General features: G+C 46.4%; 1 protein-coding gene across 13 annotated transcripts; it reads right to left on the bottom strand.

Moving 5' to 3' along the window:
• Nucleotides 1-208: 208 nt before the first annotated feature.
• On the bottom strand, nucleotides 209-23891 carry FHIP1B (FHF complex subunit HOOK interacting protein 1B). Of its 13 annotated transcripts, none has more exons than XM_087433314.1 (15): nucleotides 23795-23891; nucleotides 19105-19269; nucleotides 18637-18763; nucleotides 13331-13658; nucleotides 12574-13212; nucleotides 12052-12210; nucleotides 11772-11858; nucleotides 11408-11575; nucleotides 8809-8874; nucleotides 7759-7838; nucleotides 7336-7541; nucleotides 6157-6936; nucleotides 3494-3672; nucleotides 3171-3333; nucleotides 209-731 (listed from the first exon to the last, which is right to left on the bottom strand). In XM_087433314.1, exons 4-15 carry the CDS (start codon nucleotides 13466-13468, stop codon nucleotides 370-372), a joined length of 3027 nt encoding a protein of 1008 aa, XP_087289440.1. In that variant the 5' UTR covers nucleotides 13469-13658; nucleotides 18637-18763; nucleotides 19105-19269; nucleotides 23795-23891; the 3' UTR covers nucleotides 209-369. The 13 variants fall into 13 exon arrangements, with proteins under 13 accessions (XP_087289440.1, XP_087289439.1, XP_087289451.1 ...); XM_087433313.1 differs by having other exon boundaries at nucleotides 18649-18763; XM_087433325.1 differs by having other exon boundaries at nucleotides 6739-6936; nucleotides 18649-18763.
• Between the last annotated feature and the right edge of the window lie 303 nt (nucleotides 23892-24194).

The raw sequence follows: 24194 nt of genomic DNA, 5'->3' as shown, positions 1-24194 counted from the left end.
CTGAGGTCTGGAGTAGGGGGAGTGTCCCTACATTTTTCCCTAGGCTTCATGTCCCCTTACTCTTTAAGCACATAAAAAACACCTTGAAACCTTGGCATCAATGTCTTCACTAGAGAGAAAATACCCCTGACCACCTCCCCATCTACGTACAACCTTCTTGGGGCCCAAGCCCCACAAACAAGAGTGGGAAAGAAGAATGAGCACAGAATAGAGATTTCCCTTTTATACATATTGCAACAAGTTCTCCACAAAACATTCATCAGAAATAAATTAAAAAGTCCTCTTGCCACTGCCTCCAAACATAAAAAGGAGCCTGCACCCTGGCCCCAGCCCAGGCCACTCAAGGCTCTGATTGTCCACGGAAGAAGATTAAGGATTGAGGGGCCCGAAGCCTGAGATGGGAGGGACAGATCCCTCCTCTGAAGTATCCAACAAGAAAGGCGAAGTAACAGCGTGGGCCTGGGAGATGGCAGCCAACTCCTTGAGAAACTCAGGAAAAATGACTGCACAGTAGACAGCATTCTTGACTCGTAGAGCCTCACCTTGGCGCTCAGGGGCCCCACCCCGAGGGGGCAAAACCGGAGTTGAAGCCCCAGGGGAGGCCCCACCTAGGCCAAGTCCTGCGCCGTCTCTTCCAGGCTGAAGAACCGACTGTGCCGCCTGCCGGGCCCTGGTTGGACTGTGCGCATGCCGCAGGAGCAATTCCCCCAAGGATGGCCTCCGGCTCTTCACTGGAAACAAACAGGGGTATCATGAAGGGGCTGGGCTCAGGCAAACTCCCTTCATCTGAGAGAGGAGATTTCCCTACCCCCCTAGGTTCATGGACTTCTCCGCTAGGACTCGAACACCAAAACGCTGCCTGCTCAGCCTTCTTCCCTCTATCCAGTCTCCCCAGCCAGCCAACTATCATCCTCAGTCTTTTCAGTAAGTCAATAAACACTTCAGCCACTTCATTCCCATTCAAGATACCTTCCTTCTCCATGTCCTTTCACCCTGAGGGATTCTCTTACTACTCCTTCCTTTCCAATCACTATTCTACCATCACCAAGCTCGTTCTCCTCAGTCCATAACAAGCCCTATTTCTTGCTTCCCATCACCCTCTTGAATTAAAGTCAACCACTTACATCTTCCCCCTGCCTATCTATAACACCTGACCCACAATACCCACAGGGGCTATATATGCAATCACAGTTCAGTGACTTTATCATTTCTGTCATACTCCACTATCCCTCCAAGATCTGCTCTCCTGTGCTACCACTTTACTTTCGACTAGTCCCTGTCCTATATCCACCAAAACTACCCTCCCACTGGTTGTGGCCAGACAACTTCATGTCAGCTTAGACTCAAATGAACCAGTTAAAATATTGCCCTCTCTCCTCTAATTCTCTGCCTAAATACCTGGCTCTAGATCTAAGTCCAATATCTAGGGCCTAGACTCTAGGGATCTAGTCTCTAAATCATGATATAGTTCCCATTCTCTACCTCCAATATTGGCTTCAGACAGACACTAGACAGATCTATTAAATTTGGCATTCAGAACTCTTCACAACCAGCTTACAAACCTTCTCCAAACACTTCTCAAAACTCCCTACACCCCATCTCGCTTTTGCATCCACTCCTCTCTGCTCTTACTGGAACCCTCCAGGCTCTTTTCATGTTTCGGTAGCCCCCTCCACATTAATTTTGCACTCCCCGCTGTTTTCATGCTTGGTCTAATTTCACAATGCCCACCTCTCTGGGAAACCTCTGATTTGCCCTCCACCGACTTTCCATTTTACTGCCCTATCACACTGTATTTTAATAACTTGTTTACATGTCTTCTACTTCATACACTAATCAGTGAGCTTAAGGGCTTGGACTCTGATTATTTACCTTTGTATCCCTGGGCCCTCCATAGTGAACACAGCACCAGGACTGTGGAAGCAAGAAATATTCACAGTACTGGACCATAAGGAAACCATGCTAAAAACTTCAGCTGGGTCTTCACAGCTGTATAATAATCCTTCTGGCCCTCTCTTCCCAACCCATACACTTTCTCCTTAAGTCTCCATCTCACCTCTGCTCTCTTGCTCTCAGCATATTATTTTGCCTCCTACTTTGATTAGCAAATAAAGTATGACTTCAAATCCTTAACCTTCCCCTCCACACCTCACAACTCCATTGATACATATCATTTCCTCCCTTGATATCTCATTTGCCTCAAAGGGGGAAAACCCAACCTCTTCCTGTCCAAAGTTAATCTTTTCCCGGTGCTCTGGATCCCACTACTTCCACCACCTCTGGGACCTTGCGCCTCAGTTATGACACTCCTCTAGTCACTCTCTAGACTGCCAGCTCTTTGAAAGCAGAGATCTCATCTTGTACCTCCCTGAGTCCCCTGTACCCAAGACAATGCCTAGCATATACGGCAACTGCTCAGATACTTGCTGATGAAAGATCTAGATTCAAAATTTCATGGGTATATTTAACTCTTCCTTTTTCCTTACACCCCACAACTACTCACCAAATTCTGCCAATACTTCCTTCCCATTTCCACCTTATCATATTCTCCTTATTTCCACTATTCTAATTCAAGCCTTACAGGTCACATCTGCATCATGGCAGAAGACTCCTGACTGCTCTTCCTTATTCCATCTTCTCCTAGCTCCAATTCACCTAGCACATGAACTAACACACTTACCTCTCCACTCCCGGATCTAAGAAGCACCAATGGTTTCTCACTGCCTAAAAAATCACAACTTCCTTCCTGCCAACTGTTCGACCACCTTCCAAATCCCTTGCTCCAACTAAATAGTTCATGCTGGCCCCTAAACAAAAGAACAGAGCCATCCACTCCTTTGCCTACCCAATTCCTACCCATGTCTCAAGGCCCACATCAAATGCCATGTCCTTTACCAAGCTGTAACAATATCTCAACCTAGCGACTACGCTGTCCCCTTGCTTGTCGTCAACTCCTACAGCAGTTTTTCCTGGTACTGCTGATTTGGCTCTTAGTGGACAGAACTATGTTTTATCCTCTAACCAGAAGCCTGAGGACAAACATCAAGACTGAATTTTCTGTAACTCCTCAGTTCCTGGCAGAAGCCTTCACCCTCAATAAGAGCTCAATTAACTTGGGTTAATTAGCTGTCTAGGGAGGGTAGAGAGAGGGGTGGTGGGGTAGGCCTCACCTAGGGGATCAGAGCGGCGGGGGGCAGGTCCTGCTGCAGGGCCCTCAGCCCAGTCCAACTTGCCACGGGCAATGAGGTACTTCTTGGCTTTAGATAGCAGTGCTGGGAAGTCCTCCTGGGAGGCCGCAAAGCTCTCAATCTTATTCTTCACAGAGCCCAGCACCTATGAAGCACAACTTCATGACATCTCTGGGTGGCTCTAAACTGACACAATCCTTTCTAGTCCCACTGGGCCTGTTCCCAGCACCCCCCAGGGCCACTCCAGCTGTGGGCCTGGCCCACCACGGAGCCTGGACGCACCCATGCATGCATGCATCGCACACCTGCAGCAGGGACTTGACACTGGGCTGGAAGACCATGTTGGTGTTGAGTAGGAAAGAGCGGAGCAGGGGCTGGGGGTGACAGGCCAGCTGGGCCACCAGCCCCGTCAGCAGGAAGTTGACATAGACGGAGTTCTGCAGCATGTTCTCGAGTTTGGCAAAGAGCACAGCCATGAAGGGGCCTGGGGGGTTGGGCACAAGGATACAAGGCCTGAACACAATGCATATCGCACGCATTCCTCCCCAAACAAGAGACCCCCTGACCCAGATGCAAATTATTTGTATGTCAGTCTCTGAGTATGTTTAAATATCTTGTGACCACCTATTCTAGAGGAGATAAAATGTGAGACACCACACAGACCCACAAGAGTCCAGATGCCAGTTTCACACATGCTTGAGCTGAAGAGCCAGACTGTAGGCTCTGGAGTTAGACAGACCTGGTTTCATATTTCAGTTTTACCCTTGACTAGTTAAGTTGTTGGGTGAATCAAAACTCTCCAAGCATAGTTTCTTACTTGGTAAAATAAATATACCCACCTCATAAGGTTATTAAGAGGATCAAAGAGATATTGATATAAAGCATTTAGCCCCAGATCTAGCAAATTGTAAGTATCCAATAACAACAGTAAGCTATACAATATTTCTCAGTTTTTTAAAAAGTTTCACACAAGAGGAACAACAGAAGAAAGAATAAGTAAGAAAGTGATTAGGACCAAAAGAAGAATCAGATTACACACAAGATAGAGGATAATACTAGACCCGGGTCAGAAAGAAAGCAAGAAGAAAGCGTAGCAAAAGCAAAGAAGGTGACTACGTGGGCCAGTTAGGGGAGAAATCTTTGGAGGACCAAAGAAGAAATCCACTCTGTTTAGATGGGAACCAGGAAGGCAGAATACAATCTGTAGGAAAAAAAAGAGATTTTAGTTCAGGGCCAGAGAAAACTGACTCAGGGCAGATTCTTTGGTGGGGGCAGAAGATAACAGAAAGGACTAGAATGACCTACTGGGAGAACTGGCCCCAACTGAGCCAGATCACCAGCATTGGGACTCTAGAACCATCACAGTCTGTCTGATCAGGGATTTGTGGAGAAAAGGGAGTGTACCCACGATCTGCACTATGAATTGAGACAGGATAACAATGAAGGGCAAGAAGCAGTGAATCCTGAAAAAGATCCTAGCACATTCTCAACTCTAGATGCACATGACTAGCCTTAGCTCCAAAATAACTCTATCTTAACAGGGTCCTAAGATATCCCATAACTTTGTCCTTCTGTTCCTTTCATTTTCTGGGAATTTCTTGCAAGAGAACATTCAAAAATCTCAGATGACTTAACAAAGAAGAAAAAGGACAGAGCTTCAATTAATGCTTCAAGAATGTGGTAAAACCAGGACACCACCTTCTAGTGGTACTGAGCAGGAAGCAGCAGAGCAAAGACTAAATAAATGGAAAGGTATATTCTCTGTAGTCTGCAAGAGGGAGTTGTCATGACTCCAGGGCAGATGCCCTGATGCTGTGCAAAACAGGATAGCAGCAAATTCCAGGCCCAGTTAGGACATGTACTGATCAAGGCATGATAACTTGACTACAAACAACCAGAAGATGGATGGTTGCCTTAGTCAACTTATATCTGCCATGCACCCAAGAGATGATAATCCTAGTAAAAAGCTACCAAGTGCTGAGTTCTCACAAGGTACCAGAAGCATAGTAAGTGATTTACACACATCAATGACATAGATGGGATGCTAACTCAAGGTATGTCTAGTTCAAAGCACTATACTGCTTCCCAGAGGTGTATTTTTGTTTTTCCCCCCTAGAGCCGGGTGTAGAGTAAGGATAAAAGCCAGATGAGGGCTGAGCTGCATAGAACTGGCTCTCAGACAAAAACAAAGAAGAGTTAAGCCCAGCAGTTCAGGTCAGGTATAGCTCCAGGGTCTTTTGAAGAGACCAAAAGAACCCAGCTGAGGAGCTCAGGGCCATGCTTTGTCATTTGTCCTGAAAGAGGTATTTCACTCTATCCCCTTCGGTCCTTACTACTAACCATAAATCCTTAAAGTCTTTCTGGGCAGTCATGGCAACCAACAAGGGACAAGGACAAGGAACAGGAGAAACTTGAAATTGAGGCCTTCTCTGAAGAGGCTGGGAAAAAGGAGGCCAGGGCTGAGTAGGGGAAGAACACCAGAAGAGCTGATCCTGGGCCAGAGAAGAGCTGACAGGAGACCCAACACCTAGACAGATATACTGGTGGGAACAGCATGGAATAGCACGGTTTACAGGTGCCTCACATATGGGAAAGAACATATGTCTTCCACATGGTTCAGATATATTGCTGTGATTCACCAAGGAACACGAAACACAAAATATCCTGATCACAAATGCCAGGAAATGGCTAGACTGGGGAAGAGGAGGAACATGCACATAGGACAGACATACAAGACTCAGACATAAGTCAATACCCAAACCAGCACAAGCATGAAAGATGTACAGACAGACACAGAGACACAAGTATGACATGATATGTATCTTCTGGAAGGGACCCAAGCAAAATGGAAGAGGAGCTAGGCAAGTACACAGAAATGACATGGCCAAGAAGTCTCAGAAACCAGCACAAACATGTCAAGAACATGCAAAAAGTACACAAAGGAGAAGGCCTAGGCTAAGTAGCTTACCAGTGAAGGGTTGGCTTGGCAGCTGGTTGAGAGTCCGCAAAGGGCTGCTGAGGAAGGGGCCAGGGGGCTCAGGGGGACAGGTGAAGCTCTCGTAGGCCTCCTCCTCCTCAAGAGGTAGTGGAGGCTCTAGGGGGGGCTCTGAGCCAGCCCCCCCATTGCTCAATGCCACCTCCAGCTCCCGGAGCTCCTGCCCAAAGCCCTCTAGTCCTGCCATGCCCTCGGAGACGCCCTCTAGCAGTTCCCCAGCTCCCTCCTGTGGCACCCGACGAACCTTCTTGGCCCCCTCAGGCCATGGTCCTGGCACCCCATTGATCTGGGGAGGGGGCAGGTGGCTGGGGCCCTCCCCTGCACCCCCAGCCAGCCCCTCACTCCCCAGCTCTTCCTCCTCCCCATCCCCCACATTGTCCCTGTCCTCCTCAGGCAGTAGGCTGCGTTTCTTAGTCCGGGAGCCAACAGGACTGGGCTCAGGAGGGGGCCGCTCGCCATCATAGGGGGCAGACCAGGTACGGCAGGCTCGGACACAGCGGTCCACACCACGGCGCGCCTCACGCAGATACTCCAGGTAATTGTCTTCCAGCTCACCAGGCTCCTCTGCAGGACTGGGCCGTCGACCAGGGCTGGAGGCTGGAGATGTGGCAAGCCCTGGTGAGTGAGGGGCTGGGGCTGGGGCCTCGGAGCCACCCAGGCTCTGCTGTCGCAGGAAGAGGGCCAGACGAGATGGGGTGGAGGGCCGGGGCACTGTCACCACAGAAGAGGAGTCAACACTTGGGCTTCCAGGGCCTGCAGAGGGAAAAAAAACATAAGAGGAATCAAAGAGACAGAGGTCCAGGAGGAGGGACAACACATCTAGGGAGACTAAGATAGAAGGCAATGAAGCAGCAGAAACATGGAATCTATTTGGACAGCTGACTCTCCAGCCTCCAAAGTAAGCTTTTCTTCATCTACCATGCCCTCTCACCACCATCAACACCAAAGAAACAATGGAAACAGGAAGAGTACAGGACTAGACTGAAGAAGAACAGCTTTGCTCAGAAGCTAAATTTCTTTGGTGGAGTAAAGGATCCACCTTACAAGACCCCTCATCGACCTCCCCAAAGATGGAATGCCATTCATGGCCACCTCCCTCCCCCCAACCTAGCCCTACTTTCTTGCTAGGCTTCCCCAGAACCCAGGCCATACCCGTGGTGTCCTCCCTTCTCCCTGCCTCTCTGCTAGGCCCACCTCGTGCCCACGAGGCATGCTCTGGACGGGGTGGGCTGGGGGCACGGTGCCGACAACAGCGTGGGATTAGGGAGAGAAACTTGTCCGCTGCTCGTCCATATAGGTCCACATCACGCACAGCTGGCTTCTGACTCAGCATCACATGGTTACATGGGACAAGATACCTGAGAATGACAGCAGAAAAGGGACACAGGATAGATCAGGAAGGAAGGACAGGGCCTGGGAGAACATCAGGCCAATGGAACTATATGGCTAAGCCAGGTTCCAAGAGGAAAACACATGAGTAACCCCAATACAACCCATCGTCCCAGCAAGGCACAAGGCTCAGAGGGCCCTGAGAGTTCAGGATCAGCCATCCCTCAGCCCTGCTCCCACAGGTACCTGAGAACCAGCTGCAGCAGGACATCCTCACAGCTGAGGTTCAGGAGGGTCCTGAAGAGACTCAGAGAGACCATGCAGAGCTGGGGGGGTGGGGGAGGAGGGAGGGAGTCACCAGACGAGCTCTCTACCCTCCAAGATGTTTACCAAATGGGAACCCCCCCGAGCCCCAGACCCAATCAACCACTCCTAGAGGAACAATGTGCACAGGACTTGGCACATAAAGGTCATTCGAGTATTAAATGAATGATCACATGATCTTTGTGGGCAAGACTTCACTATTCACTGATAGGAATGAACCATGTGTCAGATTCAATGTATTTCTATACACCATATACATGTCAGCAGACTCTGGCTATATATACCTGTCAGCAGAAATTCCAGCAATGCTAACATGGAATGAATACCCATGAAAAGAGACCCTAGAAAATACTGAGACTGAGTAAACGACTAACAGGAAACAATAGAAACGTGATAACTAAGTGAAAGGCAGTCAGCAGAGACTGTAGCAGCACAGTAACTGAATACCTATCAACAAGAAACCAGAGGGAACTTGGAAGAATCCCAGCTGGGAAATGGGTGGGGCTGTGATCATGGAGTCTGAGTCACCTCTCCAACAGCAGTGTATCTCTCAGAAGGTAGGATAAATAAAAGCTCAAGGGAGGAAAAGGAAAAGGACAGGAAAAGGAAAAAGTAGGTGGGTCCAGAACGGGGGAAACTTTTTGTTTTAGAAAAGGAAGAAGGGTAGTTTGTCCCTGGCTAGGCCAAAAGAACAGACACATGTAAGCTCTTCCTCATGCCTCTGAATCCCCACACTTTTCTCTATACTTCCCTTACGGCAAGTATACCATGAATTCCCTGAAGACAACTATTGTGTCTTAGTCTAGGGCACTACCTGCACAGTCCAGGTGCTCATCATTTGCTAAATGATTATGGGAGAATTTCCCACAGTTGAGAAAGAGAGATAGCAGTTCACATTCCAGACGGCATGGATGTTCAGGAGGTTTACCCTAAATGACCATTTTAAACGGTAATGAAAAAATTCAGACTCACTGAAAGGTTGTATGGTAGGTAGAAAAATGGCCCCCACAAAGATGTCCAGGTCGTAATCTCCAGAACCTGTAAATATTTTACCTTACATGGCAGAAAGGACTTTGCAGATATGATTAAGGTTACAGAATTTGAGATGGGGAGAGTATCCTGAATTATCCAGGTGGGCCCAATCAAATCACATGCATTCTTATAAGCAGAGAACCTTTTCCAACTGGGTCAAAAAGAAGGAAAAGAGATTTGAAGCCTGAGAGGGACTCGATCCACCACTGACGGCTTTGAAGATGGAAGGGGGCCACAAGCCAAGGATTTGGTTGGTCTCTAAGACCTAGGAATGACCAGCAGCTGACAGCCAGCAAGAAAATGGAAATCTCAGTCTTGTAAATGCAATGAAATAAATTCTACCAACAACTCAAAAGCAAGGAAACAGATCTTCTCCTAGAGCCTCCAGAAAGGAACGCAGCCCTGCTGACACTTTGTAGCCTGGTGAGATCCGTGTCAGACATATGACCTACAGAACTATAAGATAATAAATTTGTGTTGTTTTAAGCCAGTATGTTTGCAGTAATTTGTTATGACAGCAATAGGAAACTAATACAGTCAGACACACAGACTGGCTAGCCAGCATGATTCACTTTAAGCCACAAAAGACAGGCTACAGAGTTACAAAGTCAGGCCAACAGAATCAAGCTTAAAAGGGCCAGATAGTGGAAAGGAAAGAATCTACAGGTTTAACATGGGCATCCTGGAATCAGAAGAGATCTAGTTCCTCCAAGAACCAGGAACCAAGAAGAAATACCCTAAGAACACAAAGGCTCCTGAGACCAGGGGACCAAATTAGAGACTAATAGAAATAAATGCTGAAGACAATGAGGGAGAATCAAAGAAATTAGGATAAGATTAAGACAAAAGCAAGATGGACAGAGCCCAGCACAGGAAAAAATCAACCTCAAGAAGAAAATCAATTGTCCCAAAACATGAGCAGGGCATTCCATGAGGTCAAAAAGATATAAGACCATGGTCTAGCTTCAGCATAATGAGAAATAAAACTTTTTTGCTATCTTTCTAAAATTAAAGCTTTGACATCTATTACATATTGGTTTATACCAATAATTCTTAACCCAAGGCATGTATCATAATTACTTTTTTGGACACTGTAAAATACACATGTCCTAGGCCTACTCCCAAAGATTATTAACTCAAGAGATCAAATGCAGAGCTTAGAATCTGTTGTTCTCTTTGTTGTCATTTTCAAATTCTCAAGTGGACCCCTGGTCAGAAACACTGGCCTAATCAGAGTCAGTCTGGACTATCCCACATATACCCTAACTCAGCTATTCAGAAACCTCACCTATATGAAACATAACTATCCAGGAACCTCACCTACCTGAAACCCTACAACAGGTACCTCAATGATCTAGAATAGTTTTCCAGAACAGTCAGTGATTCAAGAACTTCTATTTTAAATACAAGGACCCAGGGAACTTCAATTATTTGTAATAAAAGAAAGAAACAAAAATGGTTCCAGAGCCAAAATAAATGCCAGGAAGTCCATGGCTAAACTAATGCTTTATTCCCCTAGAAAGACTTCAGGTCTTTATTACTTGGAGACTATTTATTCCTATTTTATATACATTTCTATTGCTAAAATCCAAACTTCTTACCATGGTCTACAAGGCCATGCATGATCTGAATCTTACCTACCTCCCTACTTTCATCTCATTCCCTTTTCCCCCTTGCTCACTACACTTCAGTCACACTGGTCTTTCATTTCTTCAAAACACTAAGCTCTTCCCCATCTTCCGCATGTTGCTCCCTCTGCCTAGACTATTCTTCCACTTGCTCTTCAATAGGCTAACCTCATGACCTTAGGGTCTCAGCTCAAAGTCACCTCCTCTGAGAAGTTTCTGCAACCACCCTATTATTTTCTAAGCACTCTGCTTGGTTTTTTCATAACAGTAACCACAATTTTCAATTTTTATTAATGTGTGTGCTTGTCTACCTCCTCTATAAAGGAAACTCCATGAAGTCAGCAACCATGTCTACCTTGTTTACCGTGATATCCCCAGTACCAGAAAACAGTATGGCACATAGTGAACATTCAATAAAATGTTCAAAAGGAAGGAATGTAGGTAGGTGAGCGAATGGGTGACCCAACTTATAGCAGTTCAAAGCAGCAAATCCAAAAGGAAGAAAAGTTAAGCATACCAATACCAGGTGGATCATCTATCAAAGCAGACACAAAACCTGAAGAAGTGATCTCGAGCCACCCACAGGCCATAGCGCAATACACAGCTGAAGAGAACCTCAGGCCAATGGTACATTACAAGTATAGCACAATGGCAAAACCTATAGTCATGACGAGCAGCCAAAGGCATCCAGAAAAGATAACTGTGCTCTAGATTCATACATTACAAAAACAGAGAATAGATTAAAATCTCAAAATGGTTAAAAATTTAATGCTAGAAAGTAAATGCCACCTAACTTTGAAGTGATTGCTGGAGACAAAGGTTAAAGAAGGGCAGGAACACCCTCCCAGCATAAAGGTCAGAGAGAGAAGATGGCTCACCCAGGTAAGCCAGGACAGAGGTAGGGGCCATACCCGGGAATTGCTGCCAATACGGGCAACGAGGGTGTCAAGGATGGTGTGGGTGTCATGCCGGTGTAACAGCAGGAATCGCAGGAAGGTACGGAGCAAAGCAGGCTCTGAGATACTCCGTAGAAAAAGTTCCAGATAGGCGGTACTGGCGATCATCTCCTCCACAGAGGTCTGGACGAAGGGAAGGGAAAGTTTGGAAATTTAGGGCTTCCCTGTATATGCACTGAATCATTTTCCCTGAGTTCTAAGGAGGAACCAGGAGCAGACAGGGAAAAAGTACCCAGTCCACTGCCTCCCACATTGGTCCTGGCATTGAGGTTACCCCCCAGCCTAGCCGCTACTCTGCCTTGCCACCCATAATTCTCACCTTGTGCAGGGCAGGGCCCATGACAGGCACCAGGAATCCATTATGGATATAATCAACCAGCTGCTTCTGCACCAGAGGGTGGGCCACCTGTAGGGGCATAAGAGAGAGGAAGGAGGATTGTGAGGTGGACCACTGTCTGGAAGGGATTAGAATGGTACAATACAAGTAGGCATACTACACCCAAGATGGCACGATGGTAGAACTCCAGGGAATGCACCCCTTCCCACCCCATCTCCCCAGAATGACCAAGGGCCAGACCTCCTGGGAACTCCAGTCCCACCTGAATGACTGCATTGCAGAACTCTAGGGAACTCATGAAGAGCGCAAGGGCTGGCACTCCCAGCCAGTCCTCTCGTCGCAGGCAGTGCCAATCATCCCCTGGAACCTCAATCTTTCGGGGCAGTGAGGAGTATAGGGCACTCAGCCCTGTGGCCAGCACCTAGGGGCCATCCCCAAGGATAGGTTACCAAAGGCTCAGACAATATAAAAAAGGGGAACAGGGGAACTGTTAACCTAGAGTTTTGATGGGAGTAGCGGGAAGAGCTATTACCAGTGCAGGCATTTAGTTAGCCCATGTGACATCGCCTGGGAATGCTGGCCCATGAAGAGCCTTAGTACCTGCCCTATCCAGCTAAGCCCATGTTTCGTCCCCACCCAACTCATGGTGCTGCTTTCAAACCCAGGACGCTACTTCCTGAAGGAGAGGGCCCTAGTACATAGCCCCTCCACATCTCCTGGATAGGAAAGTGCCTCTCCAGAGCCTACACACCATACCCTACCCCCCACGCCAGGAGGTGCTGACCGGGCAGAAGTAAGAGTGATCTGCGATGTAGCAGCCCACAGTGGGGCTCCCAGCTGACAGAGCCATGAGCAGGAGTAGGGCGTCACGGGCCTGCTGGCCCAGGGTACCCTCTCGATGGACGAAGGGGACAAGGCGAGAAAAGAGGAGAAGGCGGGGGGCAGCTCCAGGTTCAGGAGGTGGCTGCAGGAAGAACTCGAGCAATGAAGGTTCCCGGGCCAGACACACACACAGCTGGCTGAGAAGTAGCACCAGGCCTTCATCCAGTGCTGGGCTACTGGGCACAGGGCGGCCACAGGCATCCAGCAAGGTCAGCAGAGCCTCACGAACTGGACCATGCCGCAATAGTGGCTGGCGAGCTTCACTCACTAGCATCTCAAATAGTTTCAGTTGCTCAGCCCGCCGTTCCTCAACCCCATCCCCAAGCTCATCCCATTGAAGCTGCCAGGCCAACACACGGGTTAGCAGATCTTCACGCAGAGCAAACTCCAGCAGAGGCCCAGGGGCTGTGGGGGCCGAGGGGACCACACGGTCCTCTGCCAGCAATGTCAACATCTGGTAAGTGTGGTTGCGCACAGCACTGAGATCATCGGCACCCCCAGGAGCTGCCCGAGGGCCTTGCCGCTCCAGGATTCGCACCACCTGGGGAAACAGGACAAAAGACAGAAGTAGTCTAAGATAATAAGGTGACTAAATAGGATGGTGAGAGAACGCAGAAGGTTAGGAGGACTTGGGACAGCCAGTAGACTGGGCCTTCTACCTGGGACCAGTGATTCTTGAAGACCATGAGGCAGGTCTCAGGGTCAGCCATGACAGGGGTCTGCAGACTGGCCCCTTGAGGTACACGGTGCCCAGGGCCTCGGGAGGCCAGTCTGCTCAGCCAGTTCATCCTCTCCATGAGGCAGGCTGGGCAGGGCCAGCGGCCAAAGGGCCAAACTCTGAGAATTTGCCAGCTGGAGGCTTTCTCCACTGGTGTCTCTAGTCTGCTTCATCCGGTCTGTAGGAGCCAGCAGCTGGCCATGGAGCCAGACGATAAACCAGCCTGGAGTGGCGAGCCCAGAGGTCACTGTCCAGTCCAGACTTGCAATCTAATTCAAAGAGAAGAATGGAAAAGATCAAGAAAAGTTTGCCTCTCTTCACTCCCCAGCAGGAAGAACTCAGAACCACCACTCCACTGAAAACTCCACACATATGCACACACACAGTCAGCATCTTAAACCTAACATGTCTAAAACAAAACTCACTTCCACCACCAAACCTGTTACTCCCCCAGACTTCTCCACCTCAGTAAATGATATAACATTCACCTACATGCTCAGGCCAAAAACATGGGCATCATCCTTGTTTCTTCTTTTTCTTATTTCTAATATCCAATTCATCAGCAAACTCTATCATCTCTACCCACAAAATATGTCTCACTATTGCAATAGCTTTCAGTCTGGTCACCATGCTTCTAGTCTTGCCCCCCTTAGAATCTATTCTCCACACAAAAACCAGAGTGATATTTTTAAAACCTAAATTGTATTACATCTCTCCTCTGCTGAATACCCTGCAATGATTTAATAATCCAAATCCCCTACCTTGGCCTGTAGGGCCCTATATAATCTAATCTATAAAACCTCCTACCATGCCCCTCCTCATTCTTACTTTACTCACAGAGGCCTTCTTGAATACTTTCCATTCCCTCTACCTGTAATGCTCTTCTCCTGATCTTCAATTGCTTGCATCACTCAGTTCTTTTCACATGCCTTTGCCTCAGAGAGGCCTTACTTAACAATTCTACCTAAATAGCACATCACCCCACCTTCACTCTCTAGCTTCCTATTCCTACTTTCTTCTTAGCAGTTTTCACTACCTGAAATTATTTGTCTATCTTCCCCACTGGAATGTAAGCTCATTGAGGGCACGGTTTGTCTGTTTTATCTACTGTTGTATCCCTAGTACCTGAAGCAGTGCCTAAGGACTCAATAAATATTTGCTGAATGTGTGAATGCTTGTGAATGAACGAATGAACAAACAAACAAATGAACAACCAAGAAACCCAGTCTTGATCTGACTCCAGCCCTCTGGGACTACTGTGGGAGAAATTTTTTTCTACCTATCACAGGTCCCTCCCTAGAAGCCCACCCAGTAGGAAATGGCCTAAGAGACTCTTAACTGGATGAATACTCTTAAGAGGTGGAAATCCAGAGCCAACCAAAAGAGCAGAACCGTTTTCATTCTAGCAAGGAACACCCGGACACACTCCCATATACACACATACACCCCACTCCTGTCAGATACATCCAACACTCACTCCCAGGAACATGACATGATACCCTCGCTAAAGCAAGGGAAAAAGTATCAAAATAGCTGTTGGCCTAGGCCATGGCTCACAGGACCTTCTCCATCACACCCGCCACCCGCTCAGCAGTATTGTCTCTCACAAGTGTAAAAATTTCAGAGGAAAGGTGTGGTTCCGTTGTCCTTCCTCTTTATTCTCAACAAGGACTAAAGGAACCCAGAGACCTGGCAACAGCCCCACACTTTGACCTCGGGTTAAATTAATCACCATCCCCCTCCACCCAGATATTCTCTCTCACCATTACCAGCTCACAGCTAAAGAAAGACAGCAACTATGCCTAAGGAAATCTTCTGCAGAACAGGAGACAGTCTTATAAAGGATGGGACCAGTCCTAAAGCACAGGCAGGGCTCACTCAGTGATTAACTCAATGTATATCCATACTAATAAAGTACTGGGCTAAGTAAGCACTGGAAATACGAAGATGGATAAAAACATTTGGGAGGGGAGAGCATAAACAAAAACTCCAATAAATATTATAAACAGAGGTCTTTACAAGAAAGTGTCACAGGGGCACAAAGGAAAGCAACTAATGCCTGGTAGACTCTAAGAGGATTCCAGAAAGGAGGTGATATCTGGTAAATCTTCAACAATGAGATACTGGCCATGTAGAGAGCAGAAGGAAAGGCCTTTTTCATACCAAAAACAGTATGTACAAAAATATGGCACTGTAAAAGAGCATGACAAATTTGAAGAACAGTTGCAAGTTCAGTGTGACTTAATCACAGAGTGTTTAGAGAAGAGAGAGATGATATTGAGTTGAAGGGTAAATATGTGTGAAGGTTACAAGCATCAGCGAATATCACGGTAAGGAGTTTGGATTTTACCCGCTGACACCCTGGAGACAAAGGAGGTTTTTACACAACGAAATGGCAAGATCAAATTTGTCTTTAAATATATGTCAGATAACAGTCTAAGGTGGAGCAGAGAGAGACAGATGGCAGTGCACAATTTATAAGAACCTGCTTCAACAGTCCATTTAAAAAAAAAAAAAGGATGGCGTGAACCAAGGTGGTAAGAGCAGAATTAGAAAAAAGATAAATCTGAGATTCACCTTCATCTTAGCATGCTCCATGTGATACTGTAATTATTTATACCTGTGTTATCTCTGCCAATACAAGCAAGCTCCTTAACAAAAGGCATCATATCATTCATTCTTCTTTGAAATCCCAGTGCCAACATAGTGCCTGGCATTAAAAAATGCTTGTGGAACTGAATGCTGAATTTAAAATAATTACAATAGCTAACATATCTGGAGCACTTACTACATGCCAGGCTCTATTCTAAGCATTACACATACCAGCTCATTTAAATCTCATAAAAACCCTAGCTGTACTATTATCTCCATTATACACATGAGGAAATCAAAACCTAGAAAGGTTAAATAAACTGCTAAAGTTAGCCAGCTAGTAAGTGGCAGGACTGGAATGCAAATGCAGATAATCTGCCTTCAGATTTACCTTAATTACGAAGTAGAAGCAACAAGACCTGGCAAATGAAAGTATGATAAGAGAAGACCCTGACATGCAGTATAGGAGACTCAGTAAAAGATACTGCCATTAACAGACTGACCAGGAACACATAACAAAAGGAACTGTGTTTTAGAAAAGAGGATGAGTCCAGTTTTGGACATGTTAAGTTTTGAGACACCTATAGGACATCCATGATGTCCAGAAACAAGTAGAAATATTATACTTGAGCTCAAGAATGAATCAAGACTAGAGATAAAAAATCCAAGAGTCACCCACCAGCTTATAGGTGGTAGATAAAGCTATGGAAGTGGATGGAATTATCCAAAGAGATCAGCAGATCATGAAAGGAGCCAAGGATCACATCCTGGGGAAAACCAGGATTCAGGAAAGCAAAGGAGTCTTTAAAGAAGACTGTGAAGGTGGCCAGAAATGGAAGAAGAAATCCAAGAAATAATGATAACCTAGAAATCAAGGAAAGGAAGTTTCAGGAAACTGGAGGTTGCCCATAGTGTATAGTCTACAGAGAGATTAAGTAGAATGAAGATTGAAAATGATCAGTCAGTTTAAGCAATTAAGTTTTAGATAAGAAAGCAGCTGGTTAAAGAATGACTAGAAGCCAAAGAAGCGTTAAGACGCAATTTCAGGAAATTCAGTAATATGGAAAAGGATGAAAATAGGGCAATAGCTTAAAGAACTGGAGGGAAGGGGTAGTCAAAAGAAAGAGTTTTTATTGTTTGGTTTGGTTTTTTTTTTTTTTTTTTTTGGTGAGAAGATCAGCCCTCAGCTAACATCCGTGCTAATCCTCTTTTTGCTGAGGAAGACCGGCTCTGAGCTAACATCCATTGCCAATCCTCCTCCTTTTTTTTACCCCAAAGCCCCCCAGTAGATAGTTGTACGTCATAGTTGCACATCCTTCTAGTTGCTCTATGTGGGACACAGCCTCAGCATGGCCGGAGAAGCGGTGCGTCGGTGCACGCCCAGGATCCAAACCTGGGCCGCCAGCAGCGGAGCACGTGCACTTAACCGCCAAGCCACGGGGCCGGCCCCTGGTTTGGTTTTAAGATGAGGAGCCTCAAGGGTGTCTGTCAAGTGATGAAAAGAAGTCTAAAGAAAGTAACAGGTAGATGGGGATAACTGACAGAAAAATCAGGTATAGGATCAGTCTGAGAAAAAGAAGTATACCACTTTCTCTGAGAAAGGAGGAAAGCAGTAATAGATAAAGGATGGGCGCCACTTCAGGTAAGTCTGAAAGAGGGAAGCTAATATCTACCACCCTACTCCCACCCAACCTTCCCTCCCTCACTTACCCAAAGGAGTGGGGGTGAAGGAGAAGAGAAGGTGGTAGAGCCACTGAATGGATGCTCAGTCTTTCACACATGGTTTCCTATAACCCATCAAACACAGTCACACAGACTTGTAGCTATCAGCAGCAGGGATGCACTGGAAAAGCTACTTACCTGTCTGCCCAAGTACTTAACGTCCCTAGTAGGCATGGGCTGGGGAAGGCAAAACTAACACTTGAGAATACTGATAAGAAGTCTCCCCTGTTTCTAGCCCCTGTTATTAGCCCTGGGGTACTGCATCATCCCTCACTGGTTTCCTTAAACTCTGCCCATACCTTTGTAAATACAGTCCCTTTATTAAATTCTTCCCAAACCTAATTTGTGCCATCTGCTACCTGCGAGGACTCTGAGTGATACAAGAGTCTTACTGGTTACAGACACATTCTCAATAATATCTCATTGGAGGACTGAAAACAAATAGAGGGCCTAAGGTCAAGCAAGAGTAACACAAAGCAGTAGGTAAACATGAGCTCTGGAGTCCCTCAAACAAAAGTTTGAATCTCGGTCCACCATTTTCTTCCAGCTGTATGACCTTAAATAAATCACTTCACACACCGGAGCTTCAGTTTCCTCATCTATAAATTCCTGATAAAATAAGTATTGTTACTGTTTTAAGATTTAAATAAGTTAACCTATGTAGCACTCCAGGCATAAAGCAAGTGCTCTGTAAATGAAACTTTCCTTTCATCCTTCCCTCTCCTGATCCTGTTTGACCAAGGTGCCCTCATCTCTTACTGAAGAGAGACCTAACCTGCTCTGACATGCCCATTTTTACCACCTCACACACACAGCCCAGTGAGCTGAAGGGCCAAGCATCCAGTCTCAGCAAAGCAAGGCCTTAACATATCCAAAACTAAACTGCCTCTAGCTTCTAGAACTCAATTCCAAAGATTAACAAACAGCTCCTACCTTGCAACATACCTGGAATGCCCACTTCTGTTCCACTGCCTGACCAACAAATGGCCCTGCTCGCAGACCCAAGGGGGACTGGTCTCCAGGACCTTTCTTCACACCCACCCCATCTCTTTTCAAAGACCTAAAAGACAAGAGCCACACTGGAATTGGTGTCTCAGAACCCAAAAGCCAACACTCAACCTGGGCCCTGTTCACATACTGCAAAAACATAAAAGATGGCTATAGCTTGGTGTTCCTGTCACCTACTTAGACTCCCTCAATCCCTGTTAACCCCGCAGAGTTCAGAACAAGACAAAGAGAATGGAATCACCACCCTATTGCTCTGCCCTTTCCTCCCATAGCAAAGTCTAGAAAAAAGTAGACCCTTCTTCCCAGATTTACATTCAGGCTCAGCCACAGGGAAAAAAGGGGAAGAAAGAGCTGATCTTTCAAATCCACTAATGGCCAAATTCAGGCACTCACCTTAGGATCCAAAATACAGCCTTACAGGTACACTCAGCAAGGGTGTCCGCCAGCCTCAGAACAGCAGGCACAGGGCAGGAAGTAGCTCAGCCTCACTTATGAACCTTTGCCCTGGGAGAGGCAAAGAGAGGGAGGGAGCAAGGGGCAGAGATACACCTGCAACACCTACAGCAGACAGGGAGAGACCAAAATGACCTTCCAAGAACAGGTCAGTAAAGTCCTGAGGATTCTCTCTCCCTACAATGGCTCTTCCTAGGCAAGATGCCTGATTACTAACATAAGAGGTATGGATGGGCTGTTACCATAAATACTAAAAGTAGAAAGATCTGATTAAAACCTCAGAGGAATACGAAAGGGAAAAAAAAGAAAAACCATCTCACAGGAGCCTACCAATCTAGAGCTCAGCTTACATATATCCTCCCTGCTTGTCTATCCCTCAGCCTACAAGTATAAGACAAATGGGATATCAGTGTATGGTCTCAACTCACTCCCTCCCCTCCCCCCAGTACCACCTCTGGTTCTTGCAGAAATCTCCTCACCTGACTCCAGCAGAGCCCTTATAACTCACAACATGAACCTCAATCACATGGTGACTCCCGTTTACAACAGTGAATCTCCATGTCACACATGGTTATCTCAACCCTTGTTGGGTGAAAGTGACAAAGAAGATGTCAAAGAAAAGCTGAGACTGAACTAGACTCTAAAGGATGAGGAAAGTTCACAGGGCAGAGAAGAAAAGGCATTCCTAACAGAGGAAGCAGCTAGTAAAAACATTTCAAGTCTCAAAAAAGTAACATGTTTGTTAGGGAACTGTGAACAATTTACTCAAGCTAGAACACAGAGTAGGGAGTGGCAGGAGATGAGGCTGGAGAGGTGAGTTGAGGCCAAATGATGCCTTATTAAGGAATTTGGATATTGTCCTACAGAACACAAAGAGCCAAAAGTTTTTAAGCAGAGGAGTTCCACGAACAGATCTGTATTTTTAGAAAAATCATTCTAGGGACGGACAAGAAAAGAATAAGTTTGAAGATAGGAGACTGTTGGGGAAAAAAAATCCAGATGAGAGATGAGGAGGTAGTAAACTAAAGCTTTAACAGTGAAGATGTAGCAGTAGAGATGAAGAAAAGAAAGATAATAGAGAGAGAAATGCAGTAAGATTTTAGTGACTGATTAAATGCAGGGGGTGAAGAAGTGAAAAGCATGGAAGATTAATCCTTGCCCAGATTGAGATACAGCATATGGTGCAAAAGCAGGCTTTCAGAGCAAAGACAATGAGTTCTGTTTTGGACATGTTAATTTTGAGATTTGTTGTTAGTGCTGATGAGTTGGAACCACATACAGCAGAGGTGAACCCTGCCCGGTCTTTTTTCACCATCCTCTCACTGTCCGTTGTGTGCTATATCACACAATGCTCTGCTGCTATTCACAGGGTTTCCATGGCCAGTTTTTTCGGAAGTGGGTGGCCAGGTCCTTCTTCCTAGTGTCTAGCCTGGAAGCTCCTTGAAACTATGGGTGACCCTACTGGTATATGAAATACAGATGGCATAGCTTTCAGCATCACAGCAACACGCAGCTACCACAGTATAACAACCAACAGATGGGTGGTTGTGGTTTTCAGACAAGGAAACGAACCCAGGCTGCAGTAGTGACAGCGCCAAATCTTAACCACTAGACCACCAGGGCTGGCTGATTTTGAGATAATGGTAGAGATATATAGTAGATCACTGAATATACATGATTGGAACATAGGGAGAGACTGAAACTAGAGACAGAAAAGTAATCACCTCATTATGATACATTTTTATATTTTATATTCTCTAAATTAAAATTATCTTTTCATGTGTCTATCTCTCCCAATCAGATTGAGAATTCCTTGAGACCTCGGAGGACCATGTCTTATTTATCTTATCTCATAAAATGTGAGCATCACAAGCACAGACTGTATGCTGAAGAAGTATTTGCTGAATAAATAAATGAATTAATAAAAGAATGAATGAATCTGTTCTCCCAGCTCTTAGCAGACTGCCTGGCACATAGCAGATATGGAATAAATGGTTACACACAGCAACCCAAACACGTTTCCGTCTCTACCTCACCACCTTCATCTATGTTTCATCTTCTCAGATCTACCACTCAGCTATATGTCATAAGTCAAAATCCATTATATTTAATGCACTATTTCAACAAAGAGTTCAGTACAGCAAACAATAAGCTTACCAAACCCAGCGCTTTCTCCAGAATAACCAAGAATTGGAAAGTCCCTAAGAACCCTCTGATGACCTGACTCATCCTATCACTATCAAAACGTGATACAGGTATTATGTATATCTGTTCCTACGTCATTGTCACATTATTAAACAGAATCCTCATCCCTGTCACCCTGAAAGTCTTTTTAATCTCTTTCAGAAACAGAACAATTACAAATCATAAAAGATGTTTTTTGCCAGTATGATGGCCTCCATGTCATCACAACCCTTCCCAGATATCCCATGCTGTTTACTCTACATCACCTTCACTCTCTGTTACAAACTTTCTTTCCCCAAGTCACTCTCACGCTCAGGAGACCAAATTTTGGGTCCACCTTTGCCACTTTACCACTATGTGACCTCTGGCTTCTGAATTTGATTCCTCATCTATAAAATAAGAATTCCTGCCCTTGCCTACTTCACAAGGTATCTACGTAAATCCAGTAAAATTTGAGATTGCTATGTAATGCATGAATGCTGTTCAGATGTCAGAAGTTATATAGAATTACTATATAAATGCATGCTTCCTCAATATAATACAGTGGCCACACCATTATCACTCTAAATTTCTGGATTTCATGAACCAGTACAAATAATTTTTAAAAAATTAAAAAACAGGGTTGTTACTTTTTATTTTGGCAAATAGACCATTTTTTTAAAACCCATCATCCACTGTCACCATTATTTCATCGGTGAGAGAGCGCTTTAACATCAAAAGAATAGGAATGATAATCTCAGAATAAATTTACCTTTATGAAAACTCATATTTCATATGCTGTCTTTCTCTCCTTCCACCTTTGATGAATGAAAACTTTATTATGCACTGGCACTGTCCTCAGCCCAGTGTTTAGGAATCACTGCTCTAATCCCTGTTATTATACATGTAGGTTGCATAGGGTTCTGACCATCTGGGCAGGTTGCCAAGGGTTCCATCAGCATGGAAACCTGTTTGGCCTCCAGAGAGAAGCAAAGAAAAAAATACCATGGGACAGAATAGCTGGTTCTAAGGCTGAGACTCAGGAACAGAATGGGCACTTGAGCTGCCCCTAATTCTTCAGGGCATGATCCGGATAGGAAAGGCCTAACTCTTCCTGAGGTTGAGGCAGTTATCTAGGCTCTGTGGAAGAGTGTCAGTAGAGAGGAAAATTTAGTGGTGTGAAAGTAGCCATTATCACTGAGCGCTAGCCCAGCTTTCTAGAACTTTCAAAATTTTCAAGTGCATGCGGGTTGGCAGGGAGAGGGGGACCCGTAAAATGCTAATAAAGTGAACCCAATAACATGTCATGGAGGAAGGAATAAATTACAAAGGGAAAGGAAAAAACTTTTTGAGGGTGGTGGAAGTGTTCAGTATCTTGGAAGTGGTGACGGTTTCAGACATGTGAACATATGTCAAAACTCATCAAACATGTACATTTTAAATACTAGCAGTTTATTGTACATAAATTTACCTCAATAAAGTAGTTTTTTTAAACATGTAACTGTAAGAAAATGAGAACAAAGCCATTCTGTTTGGGAGCCTAAATATAGTGTTGTAGGTAACAAACCACGTGACTTACATGCAAGTAGAATTAGCAACTGGAAGTGGTTAGTCCAATAGAGATGACAACCATCAAAGCCCCACAGCTCAGCACAGGTAAGGGGCAGCAGCACAGAAAGGTTGCCCAGAAGCAGGTGGAGAGGAAACAAGCATAGGCAGTCATCACCAGGAAACCTCCATGAGAGAGACCACCTTCAAGTCTGCAGTCCCAAGGAGGAACTTGAGGGAACAGAAGTTCCAGCAACTAGTCTGTTGAAGACTAAGCCTCAAAAATAATTTTCATTATCACAGTTACTATTGCCCACGACGCCTTCATTTTTCTGTCCTCCAAAACATGTAGAGCCCACGCGAGCAGAAGAGCCAAGTGCACGACACTGCCACCCAAGCTGTCCTACTCAGTCTAAAACTATTGCTCTCACTGGGCAGGACAGCACACTGAAGGAGGCTTCAGAACCAACCTCACTCTTATCGCAGTCTCACAACCCTCATTCCTTCCTCTCATGCCCTGCCCTCAACTCCCTCAGCAACTCACCACCGGCCTGCAGGCTCCCGCCTTCGCCCTTCACTGTCCCCCTCCCCGCAAGGCCTTACCCCTCAGTCTGGCCCCAGGGCTAGTCCTCAGCCCTGCCCTCGGGAGCCCCAGCCCAGTAAATCGCGTTCACAAGACCCTTGCACTTGGCCCCTCAGAAAGCACCCCGGTCCCTCACACAACCCAGCTCCTTACCTGCTCACTCACCCCTAGGCTCTCACCCTGCTCCCCTACCTTAGACACTCACACCCGGCCCCTCACCTCATGCCAGCCCCTCACCCTGTCCCCTCACAACCAGTAGTCACCAAACCCGGTGCCGTCACTCCCCAGTCCCTCATCCCCTCACGCGCCTCTCCGGGTCCTCTGGCCCATACTTACTGTTCACTCACAGAACCCTGACGCTGACCAGGCCCGATCACCGCGGCGAAGCTAGGTGAGTTCAGGCCGCCGCCATCGCTCCTCAGGCGCACCAGCCGCGCCCCGCCCCGCGCCACACGCAACCCGCGCCCCCGCGCACCACACGTATCCGCCCAGCGACGCACGACTGGGCACTAGCGTGCCAGCTCATTGGCTGGGCCCGGCCAAGGACAGAGCGTCGATACTCGTTTCCTGGCAACGGCCGAGCGCAGGGGCGGGGTCGCCGACGGCATTCCGAGCAGGGAGTTCCGCCTCTTCCCCAGGTTCCGCCCCTTCGCGCTGTAAACCCCGCCCCTCAGAAGGACTCCGGCGTGTCATAGGGGAAGACTTCTGGGGAGGCGGAGGCCTGCGGGGCGGGGGC

Source organism: Ceratotherium simum, chromosome 7, assembly GCF_057802395.1.
Source record: "Ceratotherium simum simum isolate JZ-2026a chromosome 7, ASM5780239v1, whole genome shotgun sequence".
In the NCBI taxonomy this organism is placed as follows: domain Eukaryota; kingdom Metazoa; phylum Chordata; class Mammalia; order Perissodactyla; family Rhinocerotidae; genus Ceratotherium; species Ceratotherium simum.
The sequence above is the reverse complement of the archived record's forward strand: the minus strand, read 5'-3'. Positions and strand labels throughout refer to the sequence as shown.

Coding starts and splice junctions, on each gene's coding strand:
- FHIP1B (XM_087433314.1), bottom strand. CDS start 13,468: ATGGAGAGGATGAACTGGCTGAGCAGACTGGCCTCCCGAGGCCCTGGG. Junction 7,839..8,808: donor ACCTACCATACAACCTTTCA/GTGAGTCTGAAT, acceptor CCACCCCCCCAG/CTCTGCATGGTCTCTCTGAG. Junction 3,334..3,493: donor GTGTCAAGTCCCTGCTGCAG/GTGTGCGATGCA, acceptor TGTGCTTCATAG/GTGCTGGGCTCTGTGAAGAA.